At 49.7% G+C, this 12711-nt stretch overlaps 1 protein-coding gene across 2 annotated transcripts in view; it reads left to right on the forward strand.

Annotated features, from left to right (window-relative positions):
• BLTP2 (bridge-like lipid transfer protein family member 2) overlaps positions 1-12711 on the forward strand; it is a 1026973-nt gene that overhangs the window by 418924 nt on the left and 595338 nt on the right. For both annotated transcript variants that reach the window (XM_069615333.1, XM_069615334.1), the window contains one exon: positions 7162-7450. In XM_069615333.1, the coding sequence (XP_069471434.1) occupies positions 7162-7450 (289 nt within the window). The remainder of the gene's footprint in view (positions 1-7161; positions 7451-12711) is intronic.

Consider the following 12711-nt stretch of genomic DNA (forward strand, 5'->3'; position numbering starts at 1 on the left):
CCTCCCGTTCCAACAGCTGGGGGCGTGACCGCATCGTCGACAGAGCCCAGCCCCTCCACACCCCGGAGCTGCGAATCCACTGTCCGGCCCCCGGCGGGCTCGCCCCCTCGCTCACGGACCTCGGTCCTCCCTCCGGAGGCCACCGGGGGCCAGAGCTGTGAGGGGGGTTGCCGCGACGGGGACAACGTGGGTGGGAGACCCAGTGCTGCGGGCTCCTCCATGAGTAGGTGAGGTTGTACTTCATCCCGGGCCACGCTCTCTTGAGTCCGGCCGGGGGGGTTTCTCATGGGAGGCTGTGCTGTATTTTCCACTCACTCGTCTACAGGGTACACAACGGAGATGTGTTGCAGAATTTGACTTTGATTTGAGAGTAAGTGTTTCTGGGGCATAAGAGAATGTGATTGTTTGTTTGTAGAGAGTAAATGGGGGCACGCACTTCGAAGCAAGCGTCCCTCCTTTTTTCCTGTGTCGAATTCCGTATTCAAGATCAGCGGGGTTGCCGGATCCAGCACCGACGCCATGTCAGCCATGCACAGACGGCAATAGACTGCACACTCGAAGCCACACTCCGCGGTGTGGTAGCAGTCTTGTAGAGGAAAAGCTGTGAAGGCACCTCCCACAGGAACAGTAGAGAGTGAAGAGTGACTGCAATAGACTGCACACTCGAAGCCACACTCCACAATACATTTTAACACTTGACAAAGTTGAGAGGCAACCGAAGGCGGAAGGACCTGGTGGTCCAGATCAAGGGTTAGGTCTTGTGAAAGCTGGGGACAGCAGAGAGGCAAAAAGCAAACAACCAGACTGAGAGTCCCTGCCATAAAAACCTAACCTGAATGATTGGTTTGTTTTAGAATAGTATTGACATTCTGAAGTATAGGGTTTGGACATTTGAGGTGGGCCATCCATTGGAACTTTTTTTATACACAGTAGGGTAGCTAGGAGGCTAAGGATTGCTCAGGCTAAGTTTGCATCCTTTTGGAAGAACTTTGTGTTGTAGCATAGGGTGCCATGAAGGTGAGACAGCGAATTAAAATCTGGGGGTTGTGAAAAATTAGGGAGCGTTTCATACCTAAACCCTGGGGATCCGTTGCTCAAGTGGCCAGGGGAGGGCTATCGCTTTTGGATCCTGACCCTAAAGGTGGACAAGTGAGGGAGGATCGCTTAGGTAAGGGGTCCTCGGGTAGTGGGGTGGAACACTGTTAGTGAGAATTCTCTGTTTAGGCTGAATTTCCTAACCTAGTGAGTCCCCCAGCAGCTTTGCTGGATTTTTGGGGTTTATTTTTTTCTCCTGCCAAGAGTGAGACTCTTTTACCCTCACTCTTGGGCATGATTTGAGGTGACTCTAGATGTGTTTAATGGGCTATGGGGTCTTTTACCCCATAGGGCTTCATGTGTGTTTGTGATGTGTGTTACACAGCACCCTCAGTGCAGTAAAACAGGGGTGTCATAGTGACCCCCCAATATAGACGCCAAACCCTGGGACTGACTACTGTCTCCCAGGGCATGTAAAGTCACCATTGACTTTACTAGTCTCAAATTCTGAACAGAAACAGTACAAACCATCATATTGTGGACCTACTGGCCTGGGCAATTCAATTGCCCCGGGGGTCTGTTAGTCGAGGGGGCACGTCTCCGTCCCCCCTGATCGAGTTTTGGCTGGTGGCAGTGGATACTACTTTTTATATTCGACCGCGAATATATCTCTATGGGATTTCCCATTGTTCGAGGCTACCAACTTTATTGAATTCCTATAGCCTCGAACATACCGCCAGTTTATTTATTTAATATTAATTCTCCGGTTGGTATTTTTTGCCAGAACTCGGTTCTAAAATGGCGTTTGTGTTCGCTTCCGTGACTCCAACCCAAGTTGAGCCCTTTGTTCCACTTTTTGGCGGGCTTCTCCACAGAAGCCTCCAAAAGTGGTGCCACTCTGTCTGGGTATCACAGGGGGTGTGGGAGGGGGTTTAGGCACCCTGGACTGAGTTACCTTGGTAACTCAAGTCGCACTCTTGTGTAATTGGCCCAAGTACTTAGCATGTTTGAGTGACAGCTAGGCTGAGAGAATGGGGGTTTTCTGCATAAAAGTAGGGCTTTGGGGACTGGAAATTTAGAAGTCGCCACAGGACCTAAGAATCCGACGAGGGAGAAGCTGAGCCGAACTGCCACGAGGACACCACCGGTGGAGCCCTGCCGGACCGTCTCACCACTTTTCCCAACGACAGAGGAGATCTCCAGCCCGGAGAGTCTTCTTCCTTCGACTGGTGGGGATAACCAGTCTGCTTCCTTTTTCGCTTCCTGGAGCATCTCGTGGCCGCCCTGCCTGTGCCAAGCACCCCGGCAACCGGGATACCACGTTTTACCACTACCGCGAATCAAAGGGTAGGACCTTTAACCGGAAAACTCTGCTGCTGGTTTCTTCCCTGGCAGTGCAACGACCTTCATCTTTCCTCCACGTCGGGATCTTCTCTTCCTCTGGACGACGCCGCGACTTGCACCCGCTGCCAGGAACAACTGCCCCCGCTGGAGGATCCTTTCCACATAAGGTACCGTATTCCGCCTGGCTTCCCTTGCAACCGACTGTATGGGGTAGATTTAGCCCCTGGCTGTCGAACCTGGGTTAGCCTGGGACACCCTGGCTAAACTTTTCTGAGCCTAACTAAAACCTTTCTGAACTCCCTGAAAGACTTTTTAAGCCTATTGTCATTGTGTGATCTTGGGTGCATTTGTGCCCTGCTCTCTCCAAGAGTGGGCCCGGCCTATGGACTTTGGCTCACAAGTAACTTTTGACTTTCCTGCCTTGCTTAAGAGTTCCTAAGTAATAGTGTGGTGTATTTTCCTACATTCTGCCTTTTTCCCTCCCTTTTTTGTTAACTTATTGGAGTGCCATCTATAGTTAAGCGCTCACCTCTGTCTGGAAATAAGTGGTGTTAACTAAGACTTGTCTGATAAGGAATAAGGGATGTACATATAATAATAGTAACTGTGTTGAGAGTGATTTACAATAATAGTGCGGGAGTGTTTCAATCAGTGTGTTTTTAAATAAATGATATACCTTGATACCAAAGCTCTGGTCAGTGTTTGCTTGTGCTATTGTATCTGAGTGCCGATTGTGTATACTTTGCATACTGCCTAACTCTTCTTGAGGGAAGTCTGACTGCTCAGCGACAGCTACCAAGTGAATCTGTGTGGTGCAGACTGCTACCAAGTGGGTTTACTGCCAAACACCTGTAGTCTTAAATCTTTTGCAGTGGTCCCAGAGGGAACTGCACAGGTTTCTGCCTAACAAGCACCCACTAGCAAGACATGGTATACCAATTTTCCTGACCCCTTTCCTACTCCTGTCCCAGCCTACTGTGTAGGACACTGCACCTCCTATGATCCTCCCCTTCCTGCTCTTATCTGTACTACTGTGCCAAAGATCAGGAACAGAGTCATGAAGATAACCTCTTACACTTTTCAGAGGCTATGTCCCGGTAATGAGGCCAGGCAAGGTCAGTTCTCCCTTTCCAATCATCCCCACCTGAAACCTGTTAACTTCCCCACCTGGGATAAAAGGCAGAGCACAAAGGTGCACTCTGAGCGAGAGGGAACCAGACTTTACGAGCTGTTACGAATGCGAGATTGGGGGGGGGCAGAAAGCCAGAGGACTTTACTAGCTGTGGCGAAGTCTCAAGAAAGCCACGCAAAAGAACCTCACTTGCAACAAGCAGCTGATAACCCGAGCAGGAAGCTGTCCTTCTGGGGATCCTTGATGAGAAGCCAGTTTCCCTCCCTGTGAATGATTGAATTGGGAAGGTTTGATGAAGCTACGAGTAAAGGAACCTTGAAATCGGACACAGGAACAATGTTAAAACACAGCCGGTGAGTTAGCAAAAAAGAACAAAGGCCCGTTTTTTTTGCTTGAAAGTAACCGTATCAAGACAAGGTTGCACGTAATACGGCAACCGTGAGTAAAGAAAGATCAACGCTTTAAAGAGACAGTGTGATACAATGTACACAGAGTGGTCCTGCTGATGGATACAGCAGTCGAAAGTCTTTGTAGTAACATGCCTGACTATTCAAAATCCTGAGGCAAAAGGATTGTTGGAAATTGAAAATATCGTGGATTGAAGCTTGCGCCAGATTGAGGGGAGCTTGTGTGAGCTGGAGAAATACACATTTCAAGCCTGAGGTCGACTGCAGGAGGCTTGTGTGAACTGTGGAAAAGTTATTGAAGGCCTGAGCCCAACTGAGGGAGTGTGATGTAAAAGATAGAGGTCTGAGCCCTGAGCGAAACCAGTAATATTATAAGTGGCTCGAGCCCGACCGAGAGAAGCCTGCAATCTTGCAACTACAAGTACCAGAAATCATTGGGAGAAAGTGAAGGTAACGGTTGTTGAAGTGGTCAGGCATAGTCAGAAGCCAAACCTATACTGTCTCGAAAGTCTCCGACCAAGAAAGCTTGGGGAAGGGTATGCCCGAGACCTTTATGAAAGATTGCGACTATTAAGGTTTTGTTTAATGACAAAGTCTATTTGTGGAAAACATTTGCAACCTTTGTTTTTGGAAAGTCCAAACTAACATTTGATTATGAAAGAAGCCTGAACATTCTGTTGACTCACCAACAGTGAGCCAGAGTGTGCCTCACTGGGAAAAACTGTGCTGCCTAACTATGCCCTCGAATCCCATTGTCCCAAGGTGAAATCGTGGGAAGGGATTCATTATTGCTTCAAACCCATTGCCATCCTGATCCTGCTTCTGTTTCCACCATGAGGGTCGACTAACACCATTTGATTGTAGAACCATCGTTGTTTTCTGGGGTCTTCTGAGGTCAAAGACATCGTGGTGGTCCTTGATTCTTAGTGCCAGAGCCATCCAGTGCCAGGAACCATCTCACCAGAGCATGGAACCGCTGACTAGCTGAACCTCAATCTCAAAAGTGAAGTCTGCACTAGCGACCCCTAGACCCCCTCCATTGGAACCAAGACATGAAGCAAAGGGGGACAGCGAATTTAGGAGCCTCTGAAGTGATCCCTGAGTGAATCAAAGTACAGAGGGTGAGTTAGCATACATATTCCCCTCCTAACCCCAACCAGGCATAAAGTCCTTGCCATGCCTCTCCCATGCCTGACAATGATCGTGGAGTTCTGGTCAATTATATCCCCCTCCTGCCACCCCAGGCTCCTGAGCTGCCCTTAAGTTGGTGGGATTGGGAGAGGACTGGCTAAAAACTTGACTTCCTTTTGATATTAACTTTTGAAACACTTTCAAACTACTACATATTCTTAACTTTGTTTAATTCCTACCCTTTTCTTTTTGCTAACTTACTTTGCTACATTACAGTGTTCTATTACTGATCTTATTGTGATTGAAGGTAAAGTGTCGGTGCTCTGTAGCTAGAGCACCCCAAACGTGAATATCAATATATATTAGTGGTGTATTTTTGGTGATTTACTTACCTCTGATTTTTGATTGATATGAGTTGCCTAAGGTCTAAATAAAAACAGTTTTTTTTATCAATTCTGCCTACCTTGTGTTAGTGTTTTTTGTGTGATTAACTGAGCCCTTCACCGTTTGGCCTCTCTTAAGTCTAAGCCTTACTGCTCAGCCACATTACCTTGATAGAATTTGGTTCGCCATTAGGGACTTTCCCTGTTCAGCAGAATACAGTGACCTGTAAGAATCTGTCCACAGGACAGATTCTGAAAATCCATCTTAACAATGTCCTTGGAGCGAAAGCATTGAAAAGAAAATATTTCTGAACAGGTGCAGTGCTCACTCAGTGGTTCCTGTGGGAGATAAAAGCAGACCTCCTTGCGCACACACTCCTTGTCTAAAAGCGGATCACTGAACCTGCACTCTGGGAGTCCTGATGCTCATTGAAGGGCCGGAGATCTGCACCAGCACCCTTTGACATCCCAGACAATCCAATGGCAAAGCTCTCCATCTCCAAAGAAAACCAGAAGGAACCCTCAGTAGTGCTCCATACCTCTTGTCTATTAGAGACAACTAGATCATAACTCCTGCTTGAAGACCTAATATCCGTGAAGCTTCTGGCAGTGCTTGCATCGCTGGATGCGGAAGCTGGTGTCCCTTCGCTGCCAGATGTCTCAAGACTCGCTGAGTTGACGTGTGAATACACCCCACAGGGCTCCAGGCATGCACCGTGGTTCAGTCTCCCCTCACGTGAGAAGCTCGAGAGGCCTGTGCTGCCTCCTACCTGTGACTGCACCACCAAACCCGCCTTCACCGGCCACCTTTTGTGGCTGGCTCTTTTCTGAAGAGTTTTCCTCAACTCTTCTTCATTCTCCGATTTTCCTTTTGGTCTCACCAAGCCAACCTCATTCACTGTAGCCTGATCCTATGCTAGAGGATCCTCCTGCCTGCTCCTCTGGCTCTGATCCCGACCTGGGAATCTCCAAACCTCTCTTGAATAATAGCTTTTCTCAAAGGTTTGGGGGTCCCTTCTGTATCAGTGTGGTATCTCTGGAACCCTCAGTGGGTGCTGAACGATGTGCACAAAAATTGCCTCTGGAAACCGCCAAATGCATTCTGCAGAAATGCTTAACTTGTATCCGGGTATTGCTCTCCTGTTCCTATGGTTCTTCTGGCAGATATTTTCTATTTCTTTTATCATCCTTGGGTCTCTTCTTCGACTCTTCCAACAGAACTCCAGGAGCTACTCCTTGGGGGAACTTTGGCACTGTATTTATCCTCTTCTCCCAAAAACGACCCCTTTTCACAATACTTGTCCCACTTACTTTTTCGTCTATTGGTTCCTCTTTGCCTTTTCTCAATTATTCGTAATATAAACATTTTAGTTTTTTATACAAATGGAATGTGTGGAACTTCTCTTTTTTGGTATCTAATGAAATGTGTTTACCCTACTCCCTGTTTTTGATTTAGGTTGGTGCTGCTCTGCCACGACTACCACTCTGAGAGGCTCGTGAGCTTAGGGGAAATCACTATACTTCCTGAGTCTGGAAGATTTACCTGAGGACCCTGACCCCAGGGCCTTAAGGAACGTGTCCCTAATGTTTATGAATTCAATCAAGATACCCATGATTGAGTACTAGGATTACAAGTAATCCATTTGGCGTTCTTTCTCACGGTTTACTTGATGGCTGTCATTGTCAATGTCTTTTGCTGACCATGTCTCCCTCCTATGTCTGTTTCCAGGGCAGCTTTAACCAGCCTCTCATTATCGGCAGCACGCAAGCCGATACACTGTTCATAGACTGCACTATACAAGGACTGCAACTGGAATCCTCTGATACTGCCACAGAGTGCCTCTCCCGGGTTCTGTCCCTAGGATGCCAGAATCGCAGGAAGCCTCAGCCAGAACTGCAAATGCCTTCAGCAGAACAGGATCATCATCACGGGGACCCAAGTTTCAGCCTGGGACTGCTGTGGAAGGTGGACCTGCGAGCTGAGGATGTTAACCTATTTACCTTATCCAGTCTGGTGGGTAAGTGGGAGAAGTGTCATTTGTCTGCCAGGTCAGAACCTGTATTTACATTTAGCCACAGTTATGTTTAAGCTGATGCCAGTAAGAGTAGACTATTATATTGATGAAGCAACATACCAACATGAGTCATTCCATTCTGGAGATCCTAGTCGACTCCTTGTTTTTCCTTTCCCCATCTAGTATTTCTTGATTTGTTTTCAATTCCCAGAATGCAAAGCAAGAAACAGGACTGAACTAGCATCTTAAAAAATCTGCTTAATGCCTCACATTCTATTGTTTCTTGTTCAATTTCTGAGAATCTTTTGGTATCTAAAGTACTTATTCATTGCTTTAATGACCCATTTTGACAGGTGTTCCAGTACTGTGTATAATCTTCTGTTACATCTTTTTTTTCACTACTGCCTTGTTCTTTGGTAAATAATGACCAAAGTTTGATACGTTGAAACTGGGTGATAAGTACCTATTTTATGTTTCCATCTCATCAAATTCTAAACATTTTTTTAAAAAAATGTTTTTTTATTTGTGATCTTGGTTGTGCTTAGACAACCTTACACATTATTAAACATACAACCATTACACTTTTTCAATTCATCTCATTAACCACCTAAAAAAATAACACCAGCTAAAATGTTCAATTCATTATCTTCGTAAAATCATCTAACACATACAAAATGTACAAAACTTGAAACAATTGACTAATTGATAAATATTAGCTTTGACCTGTATTGGTTATCTTTTTCAATTTTACTATAAAACACAGGTTATCCCAAATTGGATCATGTATGCTCCTTTTCTTATTTCCATTTTGGGACTTCGCTTCTACCATATTTTTAAGTAATGTCAGGATCTTAAATTTCTTCCACATGGGGTCTGGCATGGATGCGCATGCTCATTAATATTCCCTGTCATCAGGCCGGGAATCCTTGGTAAAAGAAAAAACTGTTTCACTTTCACTTACAAACTGTCTTTCTCCTATAAACCAATCACTGAGCTCTGGGTCATACTTCCCCCAGCCAATGACTGCCCTCTCCCTAAGCCCCTGCTCTGGCAGCCATCTTCAGATTTTTACCGCACGTTCAAGGGTTGGGATTGCTGACTCCCTCAGCAGGGAGCTGCGCTCTTGCCACGAGTGGGAGCTTCGGCAGGATGAAGTGGACAGCCTCTTCCTCAGGTGGGGCAGACCCCCGATTGATCTGTTTGTGACGTCAACAAACTTCAAATGCCCCCCGACGGTGCCCAGAGTGGCCCTTCCACCCAGGCGGGAGGCTTCGGCCAAACCGGTGGAAAAAACACCAGAGAAGAGGATGCCAGCCCTGAGCTGGAGGTTGACCCCTCAGGATACAAAAAAGAGGGGCAGAGGGGAGTGGAGACCTCTACCATGCTCCACGGCACAGATATTTCATCTTCTGACAAAGAGGACCTGTTGTCCGTTCACGCGGTCGCAGAGGATGTGGAGAACGACGACGGCGGAAATGCAGAGGATGACGGCGACGGAAACGCTGAGGGAGGCGACGATGACGGCGGGAATGCCGACGAAGACGTGGGCGCCGGGCCCAACAAGCCTACTCCCCCGACACCTTCCAGGGACAGTGTCTCTGGACATCCTTTCTACTCTCCACACCCTGTTGTCAGAGATTTAGAAGCGGAGGCCAGCGGCTCCTCCGGTGCTGGCCCCTGTGGCCCTGGGGCCTACGCCGGCGAAGAAGAGCGGTACCCTATGCCGATTCATCAACCACTGCACATGTCCTCCACCCCCCCCAGGGACACGTGGGCAAACACAGCGACAACGGATGACGACGGCAGCGTTTCCTTGCCGCCGAGGGCTTCTCCCCTAGATGAAGTGGGATCGTTCCAAGCCATGGGCACCCGCGCGTCTGAGCTCTTCCAGCTGACTCCAGAAGAGACCAAGAAGGAAGGTTTCCTTTATCAACGCCAGGGGGCCAAGAGGAAGACAATTCTGGCATTGCCCCTCCTGGACGACGTTTGGGATGAGGGCCTGGCGCTGATGAGGAACCCCACCTCAGCCCCTGCGAAAAGAGACAGGCTGGAAAAGAAGTACTGGGTGCCAGAGTCTGCACCCAAGTCCCTAGGGTCACAGCCCTCTCCGGACTCGGTGGTCTCGGCGGCTGCAAGGAAGAAGTCCTCAAATTCATCATCTTCGGCCATGGATGCCACGGGTAGACATGTGATTTACTCAGCAGCGACGACACTCAAGGCACCGAATGCTCTTGTGATCCTGGCCAGGTACGGCAGGGAGCTGTGATACAAGATGGCCCCACTGCTGGAATTTCTCCCCAATGACAAACCGGTCGAGGCACTGGAAATTCTCCAGGAGGGCTAGGTGGCATCGTACCATGCCATCACCGTGGCCCTGCACATCGCAGACACAGGGTTCCGACAGATGGGGAACAGTCTCTGCCTCCATCGTCATGGCTGGTTGAAGGCCACCAATTTTCGCAGGAAGTTCAGACGAGTGTCCTGGACATGCCTTTCGACAGAGACAATCTCTTTGGGAAGGTCGTCGACGAGTCCTTGAAGGCTATCAAGACCGACATAGAGACGGCCCGGGCTCTAGGCACGCTTCAGCTGCATCGACCTTTCTTTCATGCCTCAGGATGCAAATCCGGGAGATCGTAGAAGGGTTTCAGCGGGGGATCATCCTTGAACTGCCAACCCTCCCGTTCCACGACCCAGGAGGCCTACAGGTGTCATTCCAAGGCATTCAGAGGTGGCCGCCGTTGTGGCTCCCAAGGTGGCATGTAGGCTCTGAAGCTGGATTGAACTGGCCTGGACGTCAGGGCCCCCACCCATGCACCCCGGTGGGAGGCCGGCTGGTGAGCTTAGTCAGCGAGTGGGAAAGATCTCCACTGAGCGATGGGTGCTGGACGCTCTCGCCCACGGACACACTCTAGAATTCCAGCAGTAGTGTCAACGGATACTACCGGTAGCCCGGCAGGAGCAGCACATCCCTCAGCTCCTGTAGGAAGTAGGGGCCATGCTAAGAAAGGGGGCGATAGAGCTGATTGCAAAGCTACTCTAGGGCTCTGGTGCATACTCCAGATACTTCTTAGCAAAGAAGACCTACTCCAGATACTTCTTAGTAAAGAAGAAGACCTATTCCAGATACTTCTTAGTAAAGAAGACGACCAGGGGTTAGAGGCCCATTCCCGACCTGCAGTGTTTAAACAAGTTCCTCAAGTCCCACAAATTCAGGATGGTCACGTTGCAACACGTGCTAGGCCACCTGGAGCAAGGGGACTTCTTGACGTCGCTGGATCTAGAGGACGCTTACTTCCACATCCCCATTCATGAGAAGCATCGGAAGTTTGTGTGCTTCTTTGTACAGGGAAAGCAGTACCAATTCAAGGCCCTCCCCTTCGGACTTAGGTTGGCACCCAGGGTGTTTACGAAGTGCCTGGCACCAGTGGTGGCCCATCTATGTCTGCAAGGGGTGTAACCGTACCTCGACAACTGGCTCATCTGGGCCAAGTCGAGGGAAATCGCTGTCAAACACACGGACAGGACCGTCTGGCTGCTGACGGATCTCGGGTTCTCAGTGAACTATCCAAAGTCCTGCTTGATTGCATCGCAGGACGAGCTGTTCCCGGGGTCCAGGTTCAACATGGTCTCCTGCCTGGCGGCCCCCTCAGAAGAAAGAATAGCAGCCATTTTTGGGCAAGGTGCAACGGCTGTTGGCACTGAAGATCGCCGCAGTACGGACCATCAAGTCGCTGCTCTGCATGATGTTGTTTATTTAAATGATCAGGCTCTGCAGGTTGCGTATTCAGGCCCTGCAGGAATTCCTGGACGCTCGGTGGGTCCAGGTGTCCAGAAGCTTCACAGACAGGATTGTACTCTACGAGGAGTTCCGTTGAGCGATAAGGTGGTGGGGCGTGCGCTCCAACATCACTGGGGGCACGGATTTCCCGAGTCCCCATACCAAGAGACTGTCACCACGGATGCTTCCCTGGAGGGCAATAGAGCCCACAACGGACGTCTCCACACCAGAGGTCTGTGGCTACCGGAGGAGAGGGATCCCCACATCAATGTCCTGGAATTGCAAGCAGTTTTCTGAGCCCTCAAGTCGTTCCTTTTGTCCATAAAGGGCAAGGTGGTGAGAGTCTTTACGGACAATACCACTACAATGTTCTAAATCAGGAAGCGGGGGGCACCAGATCCCCAGCACTCTCCAGAGAGGTGCAGGACTTGTGGCGATGGGCCATCACCCAGGGGATGTGTCTTCCTTTTCGCTTGGCGCGAGTCGAGAACACTGTCACTGACTCCCTCAGCATGGAGCTTCACTCTTGCCATGAGTGGGAACTTCGGCAGTATCAAGTGGACGGTCTCTTCCTCAGGTGGGGCAGACCCCAGATCGATCTATTTTCGACAGCGACAAACTCCAAATGTCAGAGATTCGCCAGCAGATTCCACCGGCCGGGGAGCAGGGGGGACACGTTCTCCTTCCCGGGGGAAGGCCTGTTCCTGTATGCGTTCCCACCCTTGCCTCTCCTGCTGCGAGTCATCAATCAATTAAAACAGTGCCGATGCAGGATGATCCTCGTTGCCCCGGCATGACCGAGGCAGATGTGGTACCTGAATGTTCTCAGCCTGTAACGTCACCTCCAGTAAAGCTGCCAGTGGTTGGGGATCTGCTTGCCTGAGAAGAAGCCGAAATCTACATCACTGCCCAGGATCCCTGAACCTGAAGGCCAGGCTCCTGCGGCCTTAGAGTTTGGTGGATATGAGCTGCCCACGGACTGCCAGGGCCAGCGCGTCATTGACTCTTAAATGCTACGGGCACAAGTGGAAACGTTTGGCAACATGGTGCCGGACGCAGAAGATCAACCCTCTGAAGGTCACGGCCCCACAGATCCTTCCGTACTTGTTGTCCTTGGCCAAGGCGGGCTGGCACACACCTCCATCAAAGTGCATCTGGCGGCTACCTCCGTCTACACCCGGTTTCCAGGACGCTCTTCTCTTTGGTCACACCGTCTAGTCAAGGAGTTCTTCAAAGGACTGTTAAGCTTGTTCCCGCTGGTGAAGACGCCCGCCCCGGCATGGGATCTCAATGTGGTACTGACGAGGCTCATGGGGGCTCCCCTCGAGCCTATGCATCAAACCCCTCTCAATTTCCTTTCGTGGAAAACGGCTTTTCTCGTGGCGATCACCTCTGCCAGGAGGTCAGGTGAGATCCAGACCCTGTCCTGCAAGTGGCCTTATCTGACTTTCCATGAGACGAGGGTGGTGCTGCGAATGCACCC

Source organism: Ambystoma mexicanum, chromosome 9, assembly GCF_040938575.1.
Source record: "Ambystoma mexicanum isolate Mex_15411 chromosome 9, UKY_AmexF1_1, whole genome shotgun sequence".
NCBI classification, from domain to species: domain Eukaryota; kingdom Metazoa; phylum Chordata; class Amphibia; order Caudata; family Ambystomatidae; genus Ambystoma; species Ambystoma mexicanum.